The sequence below is a fragment of the Coloeus monedula genome, assembly GCF_965178545.1.
Source record: "Coloeus monedula genome assembly, chromosome: 36".
Lineage (NCBI taxonomy): Eukaryota > Metazoa > Chordata > Aves > Passeriformes > Corvidae > Coloeus > Coloeus monedula.
This window is the reverse complement of record NC_138816.1, coordinates 841,082-864,722: the sequence shown is the minus strand read 5'-3', so window position 1 is coordinate 864,722 and position 23,641 is coordinate 841,082. Positions and strand designations below refer to the sequence as shown.

At 63.4% G+C, this 23,641-nt stretch overlaps 1 protein-coding gene across 1 annotated transcript in view; it reads left to right on the top strand.

The window, feature by feature from the left end:
* The window catches only part of SYNGAP1 (synaptic Ras GTPase activating protein 1), a gene marked incomplete at its 3' end in the record, with an annotated part of 46,847 nt that extends 27,416 nt beyond the window's left edge, over window positions 1–19,431 (top strand). Inside the window, exons 13-20 of the mRNA XM_082300013.1 lie at window positions 747–922; window positions 1,759–1,800; window positions 3,430–4,309; window positions 4,949–5,122; window positions 6,360–6,571; window positions 9,897–9,997; window positions 13,034–13,102; window positions 19,292–19,431. Of these exons, the coding sequence (XP_082156139.1) occupies window positions 747–922; window positions 1,759–1,800; window positions 3,430–4,309; window positions 4,949–5,122; window positions 6,360–6,571; window positions 9,897–9,997; window positions 13,034–13,102; window positions 19,292–19,431 (1,794 nt within the window). The remainder of the gene's footprint in view (window positions 1–746; window positions 923–1,758; window positions 1,801–3,429; window positions 4,310–4,948; window positions 5,123–6,359; window positions 6,572–9,896; window positions 9,998–13,033; window positions 13,103–19,291) is intronic.
* Between the last annotated feature and the right edge of the window lie 4,210 nt (window positions 19,432–23,641).

Genomic DNA, 23,641 nt, shown 5'->3' with positions numbered 1-23,641 from the left:
GAGCTCCTCAGGATCCCTCCTATGGGAGATCCCACCTGCCCAGGTGTGCCCAGGTGTGCTCAGGTTTGCCCAGGTATGCCCAGATGTGCTCAGGTGTGCCCAGGTGTGCCCAGGTATGCCCAGGTGTGCCCAGGTATGCCCAGATGTGCCCAGGTGTGCCCAGGTATGCCCAGGTTTGTCCAGGTGTGCTCAGGTTTGCCCAGGTGTGCCCAGGTTTGCCCAGGTTTGTCCAGGTGTGCCCAGGTGTGCCCAGGTGTGCTCAGGTTTGTCCAGGTGCGCCCAGGTGTGCCCAGGTGTGCCCAGGTGTGCTCACCTGTCCCCTCAGGAGGCGCTGCTGAAGCTGTGTCCCTGTCACAGTCTTTAGGGTCCCCCCATGTGCAGTCAATGGGAGGTCCCAGGTGCACCCAGGTGTATCCAGGTGCTCCCAGGTGTACCCAGGTGTTCCCAGGTGCACCCAGGTGTAGCCAGGTGCTCCCAGGTGTATCCAGGTGCTCCCAGGTGTCCCCAGGTGCTCCCAGGTGTATCCAGATGTTCCCAGGTGCACCCAGGTGTAGCCAGGTGCTCCCAGGTGTATCCAGGTGTACCCAGGTGCTCCGAGGTGTTCCCAGGTGCTCCCAGGTGTATCCAGGTGCTCCGAGGTGTTCCCAGGTGCACCCAGGTGTATCCAGGTGCTCCGAGGTGTTCCCAGGTGCACCCAGGTGTATCCAGGTGCTCCCAGGTGTACCCAGGTGTGTTTCCCCCCGCAGGAGGCGCTGCTGAAGCTGGGCCCGCTGCCGCGGCTGCTGACCGACATCAGCGTGGCGCTGCGCAACCCCCACCTGCAGCGGCAGCCGAGCCAGGGCGAGCGCCTGCCCCCCAAAGGGCTGGTCCTGCGCGGGCCCTCGGCCGACCTGCAGCCCTACCTCGTGCGTGACCTCAACAGGTGAGCGCACCTGGGCGGCCACGGGTGACCCCGGCGGCGCAGGGAGCCCCGCGCGTCGCCCCCGGCGCAGGGGTGGCTCTGCGTGTCCAACCGCGACCCCCCTGTCGTGTCCGGCTGTGTGTCCCAGGTGACCCCACCCCACCTCACCTGGTCTCACCTGGTGGCCCTCGGTCTCACCTGGTCATCCTCAGTCTCGCCTGGTGGCCCCACACTCACCTGTGACCCCCCAGAGTGACCCCCCCAAATACCTGCGGGACCTTCACGTTTCCCCCCATCAGGTCCTGCTGTGTGCCCAAGGTGTCCCCCGCACCTCACCTGCTCTCACCTGGTGGCCCCACCCACCTGTGACCCCTCCCAGTGTCCCCATGGTGTCCTCCCGTGTCCTCATGGTACCTCCTGTTGTGTCCTGTCCTCTGCCCCAGGTGACACCCCCACCTCACCTGGCCTCACCTGGTGGCCCTCGTCCCACCTGGGGTGGCCTCACCCACCTGTGACCCCTCCCAGTGTCCCCATGTCCGAGCGGTGCCCTCAAGTCCCACCTGTGACCCCCCCATTGTGCTCTGTCCTGTGCCCCAGGTGACCCCTGCACCTCACCTGGCCTCACCTGGTGGCCCTCGGCCCCACCTGGGGCATCCCCCACCCACCTGTGACCCCCCCCCGTCCCCATGGTAACCCCCCAAATACCTGTGGGACCCCCCCACTGTGACCCCCAATGTCACCTGGTGTCCCTGGGTCTCACCTGGGGGTGTCACCTGTCCCCCCCCGTGTCCCCCTGGGTGTCCCCACCTGTCCCAGGTGTCCCCAATCTCACCTGGGGCTGTCCCCTGTCCCCGCAGCTCCGTGGATCTCCAGTCCTACATGGTGCGGGGGCTCAACAGGTGAGGGGCGGGAATGGGATCGGGATGGGGGTGGGCATTGGGAATGGGATTTGGGATTTGGGATTCAGGTGGGGATGGGATCTGGGATTTGGGATTTGGGAATGGGATTTGGGATTCAGGTGGGGATGGGATTTAGGATTTGGGATTTGGGAATGGGATTTGGGATGGGAATGGGATTTGGGATTGAGGATTGAGGATTCGGGTGGGGATGGGATTTGGGATTTGGGATTTGGGATTCAGGTAGGGATAGGATTTGGGGTTTGGGATTTGGGATTTGGGATTTGGGATTCGGGTGGGGATGGGGATGGGATTTGGGGATGGGACTGGGATTGGGATTGGGATTAGGATTTGGGATTTGGATCACCATGGGGATAGAATTGGGATTGGGATCGAGGTGGAGATGGAATTGGGACAGGAATGGGGATTGGGATTGGGATCGGGGTGGGGATTGGGATGGAACAGGAATGGGGGTTGGGACTGGGATTGGAATTGGGATTGGGATCGGGGTGGGGATTGGGATGGAACAGGAATGGGGGTTGGGACTGGGATTGGAATTGGGATTGGGATCAGGGTGGGGATTGGGATGGGGATGGGATGGGAATGGGGGTTGGGACTGGGACTGGGACTGGGATTGGGATCGGGATTGGGATTGGGATCAGGGTGGGGATTGGGATGGGGATGGGACGGGAATGGGGATTGGGATTGGGATCAGGGTGGGGGTTGGGATGGGGATGGGACGGGAATGGGGATTGGGATTGGGATCAGGGTGGAGGTTGGCATCTGGATCCAGACCTGGACCAGGATGGCGATGGGATGGGGACGGCGCTTGGGGTTGGGATGGGGATGAAGCTGGGATTGGAATCGGCGTCGGGATGGGGATGGGGACAGGGATGGGGTGAGGATGAAGACGGCGATGGGATGGATCTGGGAACGTTCGGGGTGGGGATGGGAAAGGTTGGGATGGGGACGGGACAGCAACGGCACCGGGACGATTCCACGGGGGCGGATCTGGGGCCGTGCCCAACCGCCCTCATCCCGTGTGTCCCCCCACCCGCATCCCCCCTGCACGTCCCTCCATCCCACATCCCCGTCCCCTGCCCCCTTCCCACCCCATTCCCACTCCCCTATCCCCATCCGCTGCTCCCCCTCCCCATCCCACACCCCCCATCCCACACCCCTCCCCATCCCACACCCCCTCCCCTGCCCCCCAACCCACTTCCCCCCTTCCTATCCCGTGTCCCCCATCCCTCCCCATCCCACACCCCCTCCACCCCGCATCCCATATCCCCCTCCCCACCTCATATCCCCCTCCCCATTCCGTATCCCCCTCCCCATTCCTTACCCCCTCAATCCCACACCCCATTTCTCCCCACCCCACATCCCCCTCCCCATCCCCCACCCCCCACCTCACATCCCCCTCCCCATCCCCCACCCCACATCCCCTACCCCAATCTCCCACCCCACATCCCCCACCCCACATCCCCTTCCCCACATCCCCCTCCCCATCCCTCACCCCACATCCCCCACCCCACGCCCCCCTCCCCACATCCCCCTCCCCATCTCCCACCCCACATCCCCCACCCCTCCCCAATCCCCCTCCCCAATCCCCCGCCCCGCCCCGCCCCGCAGCTCCATGGACGTGCCGCGGCTCCCGTCCCCGCCGCAGGAGAAGGGTCCGCCGGAGGTGCTGGTGCTGAGCCGGCCGCCGCTCGCCCGCTCGTCGCCCGCCTACTGCACGAGCAGCTCGGACCTCACCGAGCCCGAGGGCGGCCGCGGGGGCGCGCTGGGGGTCGGCAAGAGCGTGTCCATGCTGGACCTGCAGGACGGACGCGTGGACAGCATCCCCAGCCTGCCGGCCGAGCTGCTGGCCGGGGGTCCGGCCCCGGGGGGCGCGGGCCAGGGGGGGCTGCGGCCCGGGCGGCTGTCGCAGGGCAGCGCCTCCAGCCTGGCCCCGCCGCGCCTGGGGGTCCCCGAGCCGGGGGGGCCGCAGCTGCGGGTGCCGCTCTCCTTCCAGAACCCCCTGTTCCACCTGGCCGCCGACGGGCCCCTGCGCGGCCCCGACGGCGGCGGAGGGGGCGGCGGGAGGGGCGAGGGGGGCGGCGGCGAGGGGGGCCACTTCGGGGGCGTCGCCCCCCCGCCGCTGCACGGCTACAGCAAGAGCGAGGAGCTGGCGACCCCCCCCCAAAAACACATCACGCACAGCCACAGCTACAGCGACGAGTTCGGGCGGCCGGGCGCCGACTTCGGCCGCAGGCAGCTGTCGCTCCAGGACACCCTGGCCCCCCCCCAGATCACCATCGGGGCCCCCCCGCCGCCCACCCCGCGGGGGTCGCGGGCGGGAAAAGGGGGCGGGGGGCCCTCGGCGCTGGGGGTGCCCCAAAAGCCGCGCCCCGCCAGCGGGAACCTGCTGGCATCCCCCGAACCCGCGTACGGACCCCCCCGCTCCCGCCAGCCCTCCCTGGCCAAGGAGGCCTCGGTGGCCGGCATGAAGCCACCTGTTACCAAGCAGGTGCGGGGACAGCGGGGGACAGCGGGGGAAAAGCGGGGGGACAGCGGGGGACAGCGGGGGACATGGGGAGATGGGGGGTGTGGGGGATATGGGGGCTTGGGGATGTGCGGGGTGTGGGGACATGGGGGACGTGGGGGGACACTGAGGACAGGGGACATTGGGGACACGGGGGGATCTGGGGGTGTGTGGGGTGTTGGGGACACTGGGGGATGTGGGGGCGTGGGGACGCAGCGCACGCTGGGGACAGCGAGGGCTCCCACGGTGCTGAAGGGGGAACCAAACTCGTCCTTGTGTCCCCCTGTGTCCCCCTGTAACCCTCGATGTCCCCCCCATGTGTCCCCACATCCCCATATCCCGCTGACATCTCTCAATGGCCCACGTCCCCCCGATGTCCCCATGTCCCCACATCCACATCTCCCCAATGTCCCCAATGTCCCCGTACCCCCCCATCCCCATATCCCCATACCCCAAATCCCCATCTCCCTCCGATGTTCCCCCGATGACCCCATGTCCCCCGCACCCCCCACATCCCTCATGTCCCCCCCCATCCCCACCTCCCCGCTGTCCCCGCTCTGTCCCCGCTCTGTCCCCGCTCTGTCCCCTCGCTGTCCCCCCGCTGTCCCCCCGCTGTCCCCGCAGGCGTCGCAGACGCCGTCCACGCTGAACCCGGTGCTGCCGGCGTCGGAGCGCACGGTGGCCTGGGTGTCCAACATGCCGCACCTGTCGGCCGACATCGAGAGCTCCCACATCGAGCGCGAGGAGTACAAGCTCAAGGAGTACTCCAAGTCCATGGACGAGAGCCGGCTGGACCGGGTAGGGCGGCGGGACGGGCGGGGGGACGGGGGGGCAGAACAGGTGTGCCCAGGTGTGCCCAGGTGTGCCCAGGTGGGGACGGGGGTGACAGAACAGGTGTGCCCAGGTGGGGACAGGTGTGCCCAGGTGGGGACGGGGGAGGGCAGAACAGGTGTGCCCAGGTGGCGACAGAGGGGACAAGTGGGGATAAGGGGGACAGAACAGGTGTGCCCAGGTGTGCCCAGGTGGGGACGGGGATGACAGAACAGGTGTGCCCAAGTGGGGACAGGGGTGACAGGGGTGACAGAACAGGTGTGCCCAGGTGGGGACAGGTGGGAACAGGGGTGACAGGTGGGGACAGGTGGGGACAGGTGTGATGGGGGGGACAGGTGAGAGCAGGTGGGCTCAGGTGTGCAGGGATCCAGGGGCTGGGGATGGTGGATCTCAGGTGTGAGGGATCCAGGTGTGCAGGGATCCAGCTGTGAGGGATCCAGGTGTGCAGGTGTTCAGGTGATCCTGGTGGACCCAGCTGTGCAGGGATCCAGGTGTGAGGGATCCAGGTGTGCAGGGATCCAGGTGTGAGGGATCCAGGTGTGCAGGTGTTCAGGTGATCCTGGTGGATCCAGCTGTGCAGGGATCCAGCTGTTCCGAAAGGAGGGCTCAGCTGTCCAGGTGTCTGTACAGGAGGTGCCAGGTGTCCCCGTGGCAGGGTCCCACATGTCCCCAGGTGTCCCCGGGTGTCTCAGATGTGCCTATAACGGATCCTCAGGTGTGCCCAGGTGTGCCCAGGTGTGTCAGGTGTGCCCATAGCGGGTCCCAGGTGCCCCCAGGTACCCCCAGGTGCCCCCAGGTGTGCTGCAGTGCCTCCTGTGGCAGGTGAAGGAGTATGAGGAGGAGATCCAGGTGTGCCAGGTGTGCCCATAGCGGGTCCCAGGTGCCCCCAGGTGCCCCCAGGTGCCCCCAGGTGTGCTGCAGTGTCCCCTGTGGCAGGTGAAGGAGTACGAGGAGGAGATCCAGGTGTGCCAGGTGTGCCCATAGAAGGTCCCAGGTGCCCCAGGTGTGCCAGGTGTGCCCATAGCGGGTCCCAGGTGCCCCCAGGTACCCCCAGGTGCCCCCAGGTGTGCTGCAGTGTCCCCTGTGGCAGGTGAAGGAGTACGAGGAGGAGATCCAGGTGTGCCAGGTGTGCCCATAGCAGGTCCCAGGTGCCCCCAGGTACCCCCAGGTGCCCCCAGGTGTGCTGCAGTGTCCCCTGTGGCAGGTGAAGGAGTACGAGGAGGAGATCCACTCGCTGAAGGAGCGGCTGCACATGTCCAACCGCAAGCTGGAGGAGTACGAGCGGCGCCTGGTGACGCAGGAGGAGCAGACGAGCCGCATCCTCCTGCAGTACCAGCAGCGCCTCGAGCTCAGCGAGAAGCGGCTGCGGCAGCAGCAGCAGGAGAAGGACTCCCAGATCAAGAGCATCATCGGCAGGTGAGGGACACACGGGGACAGCGGGGACGGCCAGGGGACAGCGGGGACACACCGGGGATGGCGGGGACGGCCAGGGGACAGCGGGGACACACCGGGGACAGCGGGGACGGCCAGGGGACAGTGGGGACATCGAAGGGACATTGGGGACAGCGGGGACATAGAGGGGACAGCCAGGGGACAGCCAGGGGACAGCAGGGACAGCAAGGACACACCAGGGACATTGGGGACACACAGGGGACATTGGGGACACACGGGGGACAGCAGGGACACACGGGGACACACCGGGGACATTGGGGACAGCGGGGACATAGAGGGGACATAGAGGGGACAGCCAGGGGACAGCAGGGACAGCCAGGGGACATTGGGGACAGTGGGGACATCAAGGGGACATTGGGGACAGCAGGGACAGCCAGGGGACAGCAGGGACATCGAGGGGACATTGGGGACAGCGGGAACAGCCAGGGGACATTGGGGACACACGGGGACACAGGGACATGGGGCCACAGAAGGACACGGGGGTGACACGAGCGCACGTAGGGCCACATGGGACGTGGGTGACACGGAGGTGACCGCGGCCCTGGGGACGTCAAGGGACACGGGGACACGGCGTGGCCCACGTGTGTCCCCACACTGTCCCCACACTGTCCCCATGTCCCCAGGGGTGTCCCTGGGGTGTCCCCGTGTCCCTGGGTGTCCCCAAGGTGTCCCCAAGGTGTCCCTGGGGTGTTCCAGAGGTTGTCCCCATGACCCTGGGGATGTCCCCATGTCCTTGAGGTGTCCCTGGGGTGTCCCTGGGGTGTCCCTGGGGGTGTCCCCATGTCCTTGAGGTGTCCCTGGGTGTCCCCAAGGTGTCCCTGGGCTGTCCCCGGGGTTGTCCCCATGTCCCTGGGGTGTCCCTGGGGGTGTCCCCATGACCCTGGGGGTGTCCCCATGACCCTGGGGTGTCCTTGGGGATGCCTCCACGTCCTTGAGGTGTCCCTGGGTGTCCCCAAGGTGTCCCTGGGAGTGTCCCAGGGGTTGTCCCCGTGACCCTGGGGATGTCCCCATGTCCCCAAGGTGTCCCTGTGTGTCCCCAAGGTGTCCCTGGGAGTGTCCTCATGACCCTGGGGGTGTCCTCATGTCCTTGAGCTGTCCCTGGGTGTCCCTGGGGGTGTCCCATAGACCCTGGGGATGTCCCCATGTCCCTGGGGTGTCCCTGTGTGTCCCCAAGGTGTCCCTGGGGGTGTCCCCATGTCCTTGAGGTGTCCCTGGGTGTCCCCAAGGTGTCCCTGGGGTGTCCCAGGGGTTGTCCCCATGACCCTGGGGATGTCCCCATGTCCCCAAGGTGTCCCTGGGGTGTCCCCATGTCCTTGAGCTGTCCCTGGGTGTCCCTGGGGTGTCCCTGGGGTGCTCCAGAGGTTGTCCCCATGACCCTGGGGTGTCCCTGGGTGTCCCCAAGGTGTCCCTGGTGTCCCCATGACCCTGGGGTGTCCCTGGTTGTCCCCACGGTGTCCCTGGGTGTCCCCAAGGTGATCCTGCGGATGTCCCCGTGACCCTGGGGATGTCCCCAAGGTGTCCCCATGGTGTCCCTGGGCTGTCCCTGGGGTTGTCCCCATGACGCTGAGGGTGTCCCCAAGGTGTCCCAGGGGTGTCCCAGGGGTTGTCCCCGTGACCCTGGGGATATCCCCATGTCCTTGAGGTGTCCCTGGGCTGTCCCTGGGGATGTCCCTGGGTGTCCCTGGGGTGTCCCTGGGGTGTCCTGGGGGTGTCCCCACGTCCTTGAGGTGTCCCTGGGCTGTCCCCAGGGTTGTCCCATGTCCCCAAGGTGTTCCTGGGGGTGTCCCAAGGGTTGTCCCCACATCCTTGAGGTGTCCCTGGGGTGTCCTGGGGTTGTCCCCACGTCCTTGAGGTGTCCCTGGACTGTCCCCAAGGTGTTCCTGGGGGTGTCCCAGGGGTTGTCCCCACATCCTTGAGGTGTCCCTGGGCTGTCCCCAGGGTTGTCCCATGTCCCCAAGGTGTCCCTGGGGGTGTCCCCATATCCCTGGGGGTGTCCCAGGGGTTGTCCCCACATCCTTGAGGTGTCCCTGGGTGTCCCCAAGGTGTCCCTGGGGTGTCCCAGGGGTTGTCCCCACGTCCTTGAGGTGTCCCCAAGGTGTCCCTGGGGTGTCCCTGGGTGTCCCCAAGGTGTCCCTGGGGGTGTCCCCATATCCCTGGGGGTGTCCCAGGGGTTGTCCCCATGTCCTTGAGGTGTCCCTGGGTGTCCCCAAGGTGTCCCTGGGCTGTCCCCAGGGTTGTCCCCATGTCCCTGGGCTGTCCCCGGGGTTGTCCCCATGTCCCTGGGGTGTCCCTGGGGGTGTCCCCATGACCCTGGGGGTGTCCCTGGGGATGCCTCCACGTCCTTGAGGTGTCCCTGGATGTCCCCAAGGTGTCCCTGGGAGTGTCCCAGGGGTTGTCCCCGTGACCCTGGGGATGTCCCCATGTCCCCAAGGTGTCCCTGTGTGTCCCCAAGGTGTCCCTGGGAGTGTCCTCATGACCCTGGGGGTGTCCTCATGTCCTTGAGCTGTCCCTGGGTGTCCCTGGGGGTGTCCCATAGACCCTGGGGATGTCCCCATGTCCCTGGGGTGTCCCTGTGTGTCCCCAAGGTGTCCCTGGGGGTGTCCCCATGTCCTTGAGGTGTCCCTGGGTGTCCCCAAGGTGTCCCTGGGGGTGTCCCAGGGGTTGTCCCCACGTCCTTGAGGTGTCCCTGGGTGTCCCCAAGGTGTCCCTGGGGTGTCCCAGGGGTTGTCCCCACGTCCTTGAGGTGTCCCCAAGGTGTCCCCAAGGTGTCCCTGGGTGTCCCAGGGGTTGTCCCCACGTCCTTGAGGTGTCCCCAAGGTGTCCCTGGGGTGTCCCTGGGTGTCCCCAAGGTGTCCCTGGGGGTGTCCCCATATCCCTGGGGGTGTCCCTGGGGTTGTCCCCACGTCCTTGAGGTGTCCCTGGGTGTCCCCAAGGTGTCCCTGGGGTGTCCCAGGGGTTGTCCCCACGTCCTTGAGGTGTCCCCAAGGTGTCCCTGGGGGTGTCCCCATATCCCTGGGGGTGTCCCAGGGGTTGTCCCCACATCCTTGAGGTGTCCCTGGGTGTCCCCAAGGTGTCCCTGGGGTGTCCCAGGGGTTGTCCCCACGTCCTTGAGGTGTCCCTACGTGTCCCCAAGGTATCCCTGGGGTGTCCCTGGCGTTGTCCCCAAGGTGACCCCGGCGATGTCCCCAAGCCTTTGGGCGTCCCCGTGGGCGCGCGCGGGAGCCCGGGGGGTGTCCCTGGGTGTCCCCGGGGATGTCCCCGGGGGGGTGGCAGCATGACCCCGGTGAAGCCTGGCCCCGCAGGCTGATGCTGGTGGAGCAGGAGCTGCGCAGGGATCACTTGGGCGCCCACGACCCCCCCGAGGGCCGGCGGCGGCTGCTCGACGCTCAGGTGGAAATTACAATGTCATTGCTCTGCTCCGTGTGACATCGGCCATCCCACGCCGCGCTGGGGGCGGGGGCGGCGGGACACCCCGGGGGGGGGGGGGGGGGGGCGGATTTGGGGGCGATTCGGGGGTTATTTGGAAGTTTGGGGGGGGGTTATTGGGGGGTTTGGGGAGGTTGTTGGGGAGTTTGGGGGGAGTTACGGGGGGTTTTGAGGGGTTATTTGGGGGTTTGAGGGTGTTACTGGGGGGTTTAGGGGAGTTACGGGGGCTTTTAGGGGGGTTATTTGGGGTTTTGGGGGGTTATAGGTGTCCTCGGGGGGTTATTTGGGGTTTTTGTGGGGGCTAATGGGGATTTTGGGGGAGCTATGGGTGTCCTCGGGGGGGGTTATGGGGGGTTTAGGGGGGTTATTGGGGGTTTTGGGGGGTTATGGGTGTCCTCGGGGGGGGGTTATGGGGGGTTTAGGGGGGTTATTTGGGAGTTTGGGGAGGTTATTGGGGGTTTTGGGGGTGTTATGGGGGGTTTTAGGGTGGTTATGGGTGTCTCGGGGGGTTTATTTGGGATTTTGGGGGTGTTATTGGGGGTTTGGGGGGCTTATTTGGGGGTTTGGGGGGGTATTTGGGGGGTTATGGGTGTCCTCGGGGGGTTATGGGGGTTTAGGGGGGTTATTTGGGAGTTTGGGGAGGTTATTGGGGGGGTTGGGGGGGGTTATGGGGGTTTTAGGGGGGTTATTGGGGGGTTTTGGGGGGGTTATTGGGTGTCCAAGGGGGGTTATGGGTGTCTCAGGGGGGGTTATGGGGGTTTGGGGGGCTTATTTGGGGTTTTGGGGGGGTATTTGGGGGGTTATGGGTGTCCTCGGGGGGGTTATGGGGGTTTTGGGGGGATTATGGGTGTCCTTGCGGGGGTGATTGGGGGTTTTAGGGGGTTATTTGGGGTTTTGGGGAAGTTATTGGGGGTTTTAGGGAGGTTATGGGTGTCCTCGGGGAGTTATTTGGGTTTTTGGGGGGTATTTGGGGTTTTTAGGGGGGCTAATGGGTATTGGGGGAGGGGGTTATGGGTGTCCCCAGGGGGGTTATGGGGGGGTATTTGGGGGGTATTTGGGGGGTTTTGGGGGGGTTATGGGTGTTTGGGGGGTTACTGGGGGTTTTGGGGAGGTTATTGGGGGTTTTGGAGGGTTATGGGTGTCCTCGGGGGGGTTATGGGGGTTTTAGGGGGCTTATTTGGGGTTTTGGGGGGATATTTGGGGGTATTTGGGGGGTTATGGGTGTCCTCGGGGGGGTTATGGGGGTTTTAGGGGGGTTATTCGGGAGTTTGGGGAGGTTATTGGGGGTTTTGGGGAGGTTATTGGGGGGTCTGGGGAGGTTATTGGGGGGTCTGGGGAGGTTATTGGCGGGTTTTGGGGAGGTTATTTGGGGGTTTGAGGGGGGTTATGGGGGTTATTTGGGAGTTTGGGGGGGTTGGGGGGTATTTGAGGGGATTATTGGGGGTTTTTGGGGGGTATTTGGGGGGTTTGGGGAGGTTATTGAGGGTTTTGGGGGGGTTATGGGTGTCCTCGGGGGGGTTTTGGGGGGTTTGGGGAGGTTGTGGGGGTTTGGGGGGGGGGGGTTGGGAGTTTGGGGGGGGGGTTGGGGGGTATCTGGGGGGGTTATTGGGGGTTTTGGGGGGGTTATTGAGGGTCCATAGGGACCGCGGGGGGGCTCTGGGTGTCCCCGGGGGGGGGGGTGGGCAGCCCTGGGGGGGATTTTTGGGGGGGTCTTTGGGGATTTTGGGGGGTCTGGGGGGGATCTAAGGGGGTTTTGGGGGGATCTGTGGGTCCCTCTGGGGGGATTTGGGGGGGGGGCTCTGGGTGTCCCCGGGGGGGCTTGGGCAGCCCTGGGGGGGGGGGTCTTTGGGGTTTTTGGGGGGTCTTTGGGTCCCTCTGGGGAGGTTTGGGGACCTCCGGGGGGGCCTCCTGTCACCTCTGGGGGCCGTGGGGGGACCCCTGAGGGGGGGGAGGGGCTGGGGATGCCTGGGGGGGGACGTGGTGGCACTTGGGGGGGGGCACAGGGGGACAGGGCCACCCCCGGGGGGACAAAGGGACCCCTGGGGGGGGACAAAGGGACCCCTGGAGGGGCCAAGGACCCCCCCAGAGGGGAGCGGGACCCCCCAAAGGGGGACGAGGACCCTCCCAGAGGGGACAGGGCCACCCCCGGGGGGTCGACGTGACCCCCAAGAGGGGGACAGGGACCCCCGCAGCGAGGACAGGGCCACCCCTGGGGGGACAAAGTGACCCCCAGGAGGACAGGGCCACCCCTAAGTGGGACAGGGCCACCCCCGGGGGGACAAAGTGACCCCCGCGGGGGGCAAAGTGACCCCTGGAAGGGACAGGGCCACTCCTGGAGGGACAGGACCACCCGCGGCTGGGACAAGGCCACCCCCGGGGGGACAAAGTGACCCCCAGGGGACACAGGGCCACCACCAAGGGACACAGGGCCACCCCCGGCGGGACAAAGTGACCCCCGGAGGGGACAGGGCCACCACCAAGGGACACAGGGCCACCACCAAGGGACGCAGGGCCACCCCCAGGGGGACAAAGTGACCCCCGGAGGACACAGGGCCACCCCCAGGGGACACAGGGCCACCACCAAGGGACACAGGGCCACCCCCGGGGGGACAAAGTGACCCCCAGAGGGGACAGGGCCACCACCAAGGGACGCAGGGCCACCACCAAGGGACGCAGGGCCACCCCCAGGGGGACAAAGTGACCCCCGGAGGACACAGGGCCACCCCTGGGGTGACACCAGAGGGACATTTCGGGCTGGAGGTGACGCCGCCCCACCCCCCAGCCCAGGGACAGCGCCACCCCAAGGCCACCCCGGTGTCCCCAAGGCCACCTCCGTGTCCCCCCCCCCCAGCGACGGGGCCGTTCCCGCGCCCCCTCCTCGGGTCGGGGTCCCCCCGGTGCCACCTCAGGGCCACCCCGGGGTCCCCCCGGGGCCAGCCCGGGCCGGGCCGTGTCCCCGCGGTGGCCCTGATGTCCCCTCCCGTGTCTCTCTTGTCACAGCTGTCCGTCAGGTAGCGCGGCCCGGCCCCGCCAGTGGCACCGGACCCTCGGCCACCGGTGACACCCCAGGTGGGTCCTTGTCCCCTCCCCGTCACCCCCGGGCCGCACAGGGGACGCGGGGGACCCTTGGGGACACGGGGGACCCTTGGGGACACGGATCGGGAATGTCCCCAAGCTCCTCCGGTGTCCCCGCGTCCCTCAGGGACACTGGGGACTCCTTGGGGACACGGATCGGGAATGTCCCCAAGCTCCTGCTGTGTCCCCGTGCCCCTTCCATGTCCCTCAGGGACACTGGGGACCACTGGGGACCACTGGGGACATGGACCTGGAATGTCCCCAAGCCCCTCTGGTGTCCCCATGTCCCTTCCATGTCCCTCAGGGACACTGGGGACCCTTTGGGGACACAGATCTGGAGTGTCCCCATGTCCCTCCCGTGTCCCCATGTCCCTCAAGGACACTGGGGACTCCTTGGGGACACAGGTCCAGGTGTCCCCATGTCCCTCAGGGACACTGGGGACCACTGGGGACATGGACCTGGAATGTCCCCAAGCCCCTCTGGTGTCCCCATGTCCCTCAGGGACACTGGGGACCCTTTGGGGACACAGATCCAGGTGTCCCCAAGCCCCTCGTAAGTCCCCAGAGGACACTGGGACCCCTTGGGGACCCAGATCTGGAGTGTCCCCATGTCCCTCCCGTGTCCCCGTGTCCCTCCCACCTCCCTCGGGAACACTGGGGACACAGATCCCGATGTCCCCAAGATCCTTTTGTGTCCCCAAAGGACACCGGGACCCCTCGGGGACACGGATCTGCAACGTCCCCATGTCCCCCTTTGTCCCCATGTCCCTCCCATGTCCCTCGGGGACACTGGGACCCCTGGGGACACGGATCCAAGATGTCCCCAAGTCCCTCAGGGACACTGGGAACCCCTTGGTGACACTACCCAGGTGTCCCCATGTCCCTCCTGCTGTCCCTGTGTCCCCATGGGACATGGACCAACGTGTCCCAATGTCCCTCCTGGTGTCCTCCTGTCCCTCCTGTGTCCCCTGGGGACACTGTCCCAGGTGTCCCCATGTCCCTCCTGATGTCCCCATGTCCCTCCTGGTGTCCCCATGTCCCTCAGGGACACTGGGGACCCCTTGGTGACACCACCCAGGGTGTCCCCATGTCCCTCCTGATGTCCCCATGTCCCTCCTGGACACTGGGGACCCCTTGGTGACACCACCCGGGGTGTCCCCATGTCCCTCCTGTTGTCCCCATGTCCCTCCTGGTGTCCCCATGTCCCTCAGGGACACTGGGAACCCCTTGGTGACATTGGGGACCCCTTGGTGACACCACCCAGGTGTCCCCATGTCCTTCCTGGTGTCCCCATGTCCTTCCTGGTGTCCCCATGTCCGTCAGAGACACTGGGAACCTCTTGATGACACCTCCCTAGGAGTCCCCATGTTCCTCCTGTTGTCCCCATGTCCCTCCTGATGTCCCCATGTCCCTCAGGGACACTGGGAACCCCTTGGTGACACTGGGGACCCTTCGGGGCCACCTCCCCAGGTGTCCCCATGTCCCTCCTGGTGTTCCCATGTCCCTCCTGGACACTGGGGGCCCCTTGGTGACACCACCCAGGGTGTCCCCATGTCCTTCCTGGTGTCCCCATGTCCCTCCTGGTGTCCCCATGTCCGTCAGAGACACTGGGAACCCCTTGGTGACACCACCCCAGATGTCCCCATGTCCCTCCTGGTGTCCCCATGTCCCTTAGGGACACTGGGAACCCCTTGGTGACATTGGGGACCCCTTGGTGACACCACCCAGGTGTCCCCATGTCCTTCCTGGTGTCCCCATGTCCGTCAGAGACACTGGGAACCTCTTGATGACACCTCCCTAGGAGTCCCCATGTTCCTCCTGTTGTCCCCATGTCCCTCCTGGTGTCCCCATGTCCCTCAGGGACACTGGGCACCCCTTGGTGACACTGGGGACCCCTTGGTGACACCACCCAGTGTGTCCCCATGTCCCTCCTGATGTCCCCATGTCCCTCAGGGACACTGGGAACCCCTTGGTGACACCGGGAACCCTTCGGGGCCACCTCCCCAGGTGTCCCCGTGTCCCCTCAGGTGCCACCAGGGCCCTGTCCCCCACGCCCTGGAGGTGCCACCATTGTCCCCGTCCCCTGGCGGGGCTGGGGGGGTTCGGGGCGGTTGTCACCGGGTGTCCCCCAGCGCTGGCGCCGCGTCACCGTCACCATCCTCGTGTCCTGTGTCTGTCCCCATCTCACGGGGGGGAGGGGACACCCGTGTCCGTGTGCCATGTCCTGTCACTGCGGGGGAGGGGGCTTGGGGACACTTCGCAGGGGGGTGGGGACAATTGGAGGGGTTTCATTTGAGGGCGATTTGGGGACGGTTCCGGGGCAGTTTTAGGGCGTTTCGGCTGAATTTGGGGGGGTTTGGGCTGCTTCTATTTTGGGGAGCTGGGATTGAATTTTAGCGGGTCGGGGTTGGTTTGGGGGAGTCAGGGTTGACTTTTTAGGGCCAGGGTGAAATTTGGGGGCTCAGGGTTCATTTTGGGGAGTCAAGGTTGACTTTTTAGGGCCAGGGTGAAATTTGGGGGCTCAGGGTTCATTTTGGGGAGTCAAGGTTGACTTTTTAGGGTCAGGGTTCATTTTTTGGGGTCAGGGTGAAATTTGGGGGCTCAGGGTTCATTTTGGGGAGTCAAGGTTGACTTTTTAGGTTCAGGGTGAAATTTGGGGGCTCAGGGTTCATTTTGGGGGCTCAGGGTTAATTTTGGGGAGTCAGGGTTGACTTTTTAGGTCAGGGTTCATTTTTTGGGGTCAGGGTGAAATTTGGGGGCTCAGGGTTCATTTTGGGGAGTCAAGGTTGACTTTTTAGGGTCAGGGTGAAATTTGGGGGCTCGGGGTTCATTTTGGGGAGTCAGGGTTGACTTTTTAGGGCCAGGGTGAAATTTGGGGGCTCAGGGTTCATTCTGGGGAGTCAAGGTTGACTTTTTAGGGCCAGGGTGAAATTTGGGGGCTCAGGGTTCATTCTGGGGAGTCAAGGTTGACTTTTTAGGGTCAGGGTGAAATTTGGGGGCTCAGGGTTCATTTTGGGGAGTCAAGATTGACTTTTTAGGGTCAGGGTGAAATTTGGGGGCTCAGGGTTCATTTTGGGGGCTCAGGGTTCATTTTGGTGAGTCAAGGTTGACTTTTTAGGGTCAGGGTGAAATTTGGGGGCTCAGGGTTCATTTTGGGGGCTCAGGGTTAATTTTGGGGAGTCAAGGTTGACTTTTTAGGGTCAGGGTTCATTTTTTGGGGTCAGGGTGAAATTTGGGGGCTCAGGGTTCATTTTGGGGAGTCAAGGTTGACTTTTTAGGGCCAGGGTGAAATTTGGGGGCTCAGGGTTCATTTTGGGGAGTCAAGGTTGACTTTTTAGGGTCAGGGTGAGATTTGGGGACTCAGGGTTCATTTTGGGGAGTCAAGGTTGACTTTTTAGGGTCAGGGTTCATTTTTTAGAGTCAGGGTGAAATTTGGGGGCTCAGGGTTCATTTTGGGGGCTCAGGGTTCATTTTGGGGAGTCAGGGTTGACTTTTTAGGGTCAGGGTGAAATTTGGGGGCTCGGGGTTCATTTTGGGGAGTCAAGGTTGACTTTTTAGGGTCAGGGTTCATTTTTTAGGGTCAGGGTGAAATTTGGGGGCTCATGGTTCATTTTGGGGAGTCAAGGTTGACTTTTTAGGGTCAGGGTTCATTTTTTGGGGTCAGGGTGAAATTTGGGGGCTCGGGGTTCATTTTGGGGAGTCAAGGTTGACTTTTTAGGGTCAGGGTGAAATTTGGGGGCTCGGGGTTCATTTTGGGGAATCAAGGTTGACTTTTTAGGGTCAGGGTGAAATTTGGGGGCTCAGGGTTCATTTTGGGGAGTCAGGGTTGACTTTTTAGGGTCAGGGTGAAATTTGGGGGCTCGGGGTTCATTTTGGGGAGTCAAGGTTGACTTTTTAGGGTCAGGGTTCATTTTTTAGGGTCAGGGTGAAATTTGGGGGCTCAGGGTTCATTTTGGGGAGTCAAGGTTGACTTTTTAGGGTCAGGGTGAAATTTGGGGGCTCGGGGTTCATTTTGGAGAGTCAAGGTTGACTTTTTAGGGCCAGGGTGAAATTTGGGGGCTCGGGGTTAATTTTGGGAGGATCAGGGTTGACTTTAGGGTCACGGTTAATTTTAGGTGCTCGGGATTAATTTTGGGGAGTCGGGGTTAATTTTAGCAGGTTGGGCTTAATTTTTTAGTGTCAGGATCCATTTTGGGGAGTCAGGGTTAATTTTTTAGGATCAGGGTGAAATTTTGAGGAGTCAGGGTTAATTTTCGGGGGTCAGAGTTAATTTTAGGGGCTCAGGGTTAATTTTTTAGGGTCAGGGTGAAATTTTGGGGGACCAGGGTTAATTTTAGCGGGTCAGGGTTAATTTTTTAGGCTCAGGGTTAATTTGGGGGGCTCAGGGTTAATTTTGGGGAGTCAGGGTTCATTTTTTAGGGTCAGGGTTCATTTTTTGGGGTCAGGGTGAAATTTTGAGGAGTGGGTTAAATTTGAGGGGTCAGGGTTCATTTTTTAGGCTCAGGGTTAAATTTGGGGGGTCAGAGTTAATTTTGGGGAGTGAGGGTTAACTTTTTCGGGTCAGGGTTCATTTTGGGGTCTCAGGGTTAATTTTTTAGGGTCAGGGTGAAATTTTGAGGAGTCAGAGTTAATTTGAGGGGCTCAGGGTTAATTTTTTAGGGTCAGGGCTAATTCTGGGGAGTCAGGGCGACTTTTTAGGCTCAAGGTTAATTTTGGGGGGATCAGGGTTGACTTTTTAGGGTCAGGGTTAATTTTAGGGGCTCAGGGTTAATTTTGGGAATTCACGGTTAATTTTTAGGGTCAGGGGGAAATTTTGGGGATCAGGGTTAATTTTAGCAGGTCGGGGGTAATTTTGGGGGGTCAGGCTTGACTTTTTAGGGTCAGGGTTAATTTTTTAGGGTCAGGGTTAATTTTAGGTGCTCAGAATTAATTTTGGGGAGTCGAGGTTAATTTTTTAGGGTCAGGGTTGACTTTTTTGTGTCAGGATTAATTTTAGGGGCTCAGGGTTAATTTTAGGGAGTCAGGGTTGACTTATTAGGGTCAGGTTTAATTTTTTAGGGTCATGGTTAATTTTAGGGGCTCAGGATTAATTTTGGGGAGTCAGGGTTAATTTTGGGGGCTCAGGATTCATTTTAGGGGCTCAGAGTTAATTTTTGGGGGTCAGGATTAATTTTGGGGGGTCAGGCTTGACTTTTTAGGGTCAGGGTTAATTTTTTAGGGTCACGGTTAAATTTGGGGAGTCAGGGTTAATTTTTTAGGGTCAGGGTGAAATTTTGGGTGGTCAGGGTTAATTTTGGGGGGTCAGGGTTGACTTTTTAGGCTCAGCATTAAATTTTAGGGTCAGGGTTAATTTTAGGTGCTCAGGGTTAATTTTAAGTGCTCAGGGTTAAATTTGGGGAGTCAGGGTTGATTTTTTAGGATCAGGGAGAAATTTTGGGGAGTCAGGGTTAATTTTAGGGGCTCTGGGTTCATTTTAGGGGCTCTGGGTTCATTTTGGGGAGTCAGGGTTGACTTTTTAGGGTCAGGGTTAATTTTTTAGGCTCAGGGTTAATTTTGGGGAGTCAGGGTTAATTTTTTAGGCTCAGGGTGAAATTTGGGGGGCCAGGGTTAATTTTTTAGGCTCAGGATTAATTTTAGGGGCTCTGGGTTAACTTTTCAGGCTCAGGATTAATTTTAGAGGCTCAGGGGTAATTTTAGGGGCTCTGGCTTAATTTTAGGGTCAGGGTTAATTTTAATGTCAGGGTTAATTTTAGAGCCTCAGGATTAATTTTAGGGGCTCAGGGTTAATTTTAGATGCTCAGGATTAACTTTTCAGGCTCTGGATGAATTTTAGAGGCTCAGGGTTAATTTTTTAGGCTCAGGATTCATTTTAGAGGCTCAGGGTTAATTTTAAGGGCTCAGGGCCAATTTTAGGGGCTATGGGGTAATTCCGGGGTGGCTCCGGGTGCATTTTGGGTGCCTTCGCGGTGATTTTTTTGGGGGGGGGGGGGGTTCCGGCCGCCCCGAGGGCCCCGCGCCGGTGTCGCAGGTGAGTGACCGCCGCGGGCCGGGGGTCGCGGGGGGGTCGCGGGGCGGGGGGGTCCCGGCGGGGCCGCCCCGGGGACGCTTTAGGGCCGCTCAGGGACACCGAGGGACGCGGTGGCGGGGGCGGGGGGGTGAATGAGCCCCCTCGGTGCCTTGCAGGAGAGGCAGCTTTCCGCCGTGGGTGCAGCAGACCCGGGTGTGATCTGGGGGGCCGGGGGGGTCCCCGGGCGGCCCCCGCCTCCGCCCCCGCCACCCCCGATCACGGCCAACGGCTGCGAGCGGCGCGGCCCCGCTGCTGAGCACTAACCCCCGCCCCGGGGGTCGCCGGGACCCCCCCCAAAACCACACCCGCACCCCCCCGAGTCCCCCCGACCCCCCCAGCCCTGGGGGAAAAGGGGGAAAGGGGAGGGCGGGGGGGGGGGAACACCCGGAGACCCCCGGGGTGAGGAGGAGGAGGAGGAGGAGGAGGAGGAGGGGCTCGTGCTGGAGGGGGGGGGTCCCGCGAGGAATTTGAGGCGGGGGAGTTGCGCGAGGAATTTGGGGTGGGGGGGGTCCTCGTGCACCGGATCCTCGTGCAAAGGGCTCCTCGCGTGAGGACGGGGCGGGGGGGGGGTCCCCGCGCGAGGATTTGGGGGTCCCCGCGCGAGGGCTCCTCGTGCCGCCCGGAGGAACTGGGACCAGGAGGAACTGGGACCAGGAGGAACTGGGGGGGGGCCTTCTCCTGTCACCCAGAGGAACTGGGGGGGGGGGGGCTCCTCGTGCCCCCGAGAAGAATTGGGGGGCTCCTCGTGCCCCCGAGAAGAACTGGGGGGGCTCCTCGTGCCACCAGGAGGAACTGGGGGGGCTCCTCGTGCCACCAGGACCAGCGCAGCGCTCGGTGCCAGGGTCCCTCGGGCCACCAAGAGGAACGAGGGGGGGGGGAACTCCTCGCTCGCTCGCCGCCCCCGCCCCCCCCCCGCCGTGTGCCACCAGCTCCTCGAGTGCCACCAGGACCAGCCCGGCCCCCCGTGCCAGGGCCCCGCCGGTGCCACCGGGGTCTCTCTCTCTCTCTCTCTGTTTCTCTCTCCGTCACACGCGACCCCCCCCCGCAGCACCCCCCGGGCACCGGGAGCCCCCCCGGACCCTCGTGCACCCACCGGGACCCCCGAGCATCGCCACCCTCGTGCACCGGGACGCCTCTTACCCAACCGCCCCCCCCCCCCCCAACCACCCGAGCACCGGGACCTCGCCCCGCCCCCCCCTCCTCGTGCAGCGGGACCCTCGAGTTTCACCGTCCTCGTGCGCCGGGACCCCCCCCCCCTCACGCATCGGGACCCTCGAGCTTCACCTCCCCCCGCCCCGTGCACCGGGAGCACCGCACCGCCCCCCCTCCCCCCACGCCGTGAGCCGCCGCCTTCCTCGTGCACCGGGACCCTCCCCCGGCGCACCGGGACCACCGGACCCCCCCCGCGAATCGCCGCCATCGTGCACCGGGACCACCAGAGACCTCCCCCCTCGATCCCCCCCTACCAAGCACCGTCATTGTGCACCGGGACCCCCCCCTCGGGCACCGACACCCCCCCGCCGCCCCCGCATCGAGCACCGGGACCACCGGAGACCCCTCCTCGAGCATCGCCATCCTCGTGCACCGGGACCCCCCCTCGGGCACCGACCCCCCCCCCTCGTGCACCAGCACCGGGACTGGACCCTCCTCGTGCACCGGGACCCCCCCCGTGCACTGACCCCCCCTCAGCGTGCACCGGGACCGGACCCCCCCCCCTCGAACACCGGGACCCCCCCCGTGCACCGGGACCCCCCCGGGCAGCGCCACCGTCGTGCACCAGGACTGGGACTGGACCCCCCCCCCCCCCGCGCCGTGTTCCGACCCCCCCCGTGCGCCGGGACCGGGCCCGGACCCCCCTTTGTGCCCCCCCACCCATCACGGGTGTTCAGCCCCCCCCCTTCACCCCCCCGGAGCCGCGGGACCCCCCGGGAACAGCGCCGGGACTGGGGGGGGGCCAGGAGTGGGACTGGGGGGGCGCCCTGCGCTGAGGGAGGGGGGACAGGGGGGGTCCCCAGGACCGGGGGGGGGTCCCTTGGGGCTCGGTCCTGTCCCCGGCCCCCCCCGTTATCACCCGGGACCCCCCCCGTTATCAGCAGGGACCCCCCCTCCCCAACCGACCGGGGCCCCCCCACGCACCGGGACCCCCCCATTCACTGCCCCCCCCCCTTCACCGGCCCCCCCAAAGCGCTGGGACCCCCCCCCAATCCATGAGCGCCCCCAGTGCGCCAGGACCCCCCCACTCACCGCCCCTCCCCCATCCATGGGCCACCCTCACCGCGCACCCCCCAATCCATGGGACCCCCCCCACTCACCAGACCCCCCCCACTCACCACGCCCCCCCCCTCGGCACCCCCCGGGCCCCCCCATTGACTGAACCCCCCCGAAACGCCCCCAGCCCCTCCCCCCTCGGCCCCCCCGAGCCCCCGGCCCGCGTTGGGCCCCGCCGGGGCCGGGCTGGCTCCACCCCCCGGGGCCCCCCCGAGCCCCCCCGGCCCCTCCGGGCCCCCCGGACCCCCCCGGACCCCCCGAGCCCCCCCGGTGGGGCCGGGCTGGCTCCACCCCCCGGGGCCGCCGCTGCGCGGAGCCTTTCAATAAACGCGGATCGGTCTTGTAGCCACGCCCACAAAGGGGCGGGGCCGCGCCGGCAGCCAATGGGGAGCGGGGCGGGGGAGGGGCATGAATGGGGGCGTGGGGAAAAGGGGCGGGGCCCGGGGAGAGGCGGCCAATGGGGAGCGGAGGGGGCGTGGCCTGGGAGTGGCGGGAAGGGGAGCGCGGGAAGGGGCGGGGCCTGATGGGAAAGGAATGGGGGCGTGGGAAAAGGGGGCGGGGCATGAATGGGGCGTGGGAAAAGGGGCGGGGCATGAATGGGAGCGTGGGAAAAGGGGGCGGGGCATGAATGGGAAAGGAATGTGGGCGTGGGAAAAGGGGGCGGGGCATGAATGGGGCGTGGGAAAAGGGGGCGGGGCCATCGATGGGAGCGCGGGAAGGGGCGGAAAAGGGACCCCTTGGGGACATCGGGGGGGGGTCGGGGACACCGGGGGTCCCAAATGGTCCCAAATGCTGCTGGACCCCAAAACCAATCCCAAAGGATCTCAGATCCCAAACGCTGCTGGATCCCAAAGAATCCCAAATTACCCCAAATCCTGGGTCCCAAATGGTCCCAAACCCTGCTGGATCCCAAATAATCCCAAACGATCCCAAATCCCAGAGCCCAAATCCTGCTGGACCCCAAAACCAATCCCAAAGGATCCCAGATCCCAAATGCTGATGGGTCCAGAAAATCAATCTCAAATCATCCCAAATTCTGGATCCCAAATGATCCCAAACCCCAGAGGCCAAATCCTGCTGGACCCCAAAACCAATCCCAAAGGATCTCAAATCCCAAATCCTGGATTCCGAACAATCCCAAATTACCCCAAGTCCTGGATCCCAAGTGATCCTAAATCCTGCTGGATCCCAAATAACCCCCAAAACCAATCCCAAATGACCCCAAATCCTGGATCCCAAACAACCCCAAATTCCAGATCCTTCTGCATCCCAGGAAACGATCCCAAATCATCCCAAATCCTGAATCCCAAAGAATCCCAAATTACCCCAAGTCCTGGATCCCAAATGATCCTAAACCCTGCTGGATCCCAAATAACCCCAAACGATCCCAAATCATCCCAAATGCTGCTGGATCCCCAAAACCAATCCCAAAGGATCTCAAATCCCAAATTCTGGATTCCGAACAATCCCAAATTGCCCAAAATCCTGGATCCCAAATGATCCCAAATTACCCCAAGTCCTGGATCCCAAATGATCACAAATCCTGCTGGATCCCAAATAACCCCAAACGATCCCAAACCCCAGAGCCCAAATCCTGCTGGATTCCCAAGGATTCATCCCAAATGACCCCAAATCCTGAATTCTCCCGCTCTGGCCATCCCCAAGCGCCCCTCCCCAATCCTAAATCCCTGTTTTGGGGCCGCTGGAAGTCTGGGGGTGGGCAGGGGTGGGGCGGCCCCTGGAATTCCCGGGAATTGGGCAACAGAATTCTCTGGAAGTTGGGATCAGAATCAAGGCGGGGGCGTTATCCCATTAATTATCCCAGGAACCCAATCACACCCTTAATTATCCTGGGGAGGGGATAACGTGTGAGGAAAGCCGGGGTCGGGATCCATCGGGATTGGGATTGGAATCGATCCCGGAGGAATTTTCTGGCCTTTTCCCCCCCACCATGGATCCCATAAAATCCCATAAAACCCTAAATCATCCCGGAGCCCGCAGAGTGAGGCCCATGAAATCCCAAATAAACCCAAATAATCCCAAATAATCCCAAATAATCCCAAATCTCCTAAAGGCCCAAATCCCCCTAAATTCCCAAATAAATCCCACCAAGGAAGTCCCATTAAATCCCTAATAATCCCCAAATGATCCCAAATGATCCCAAATCCCAAAGCTGCTGCTCCAGCCATTCCCAAACC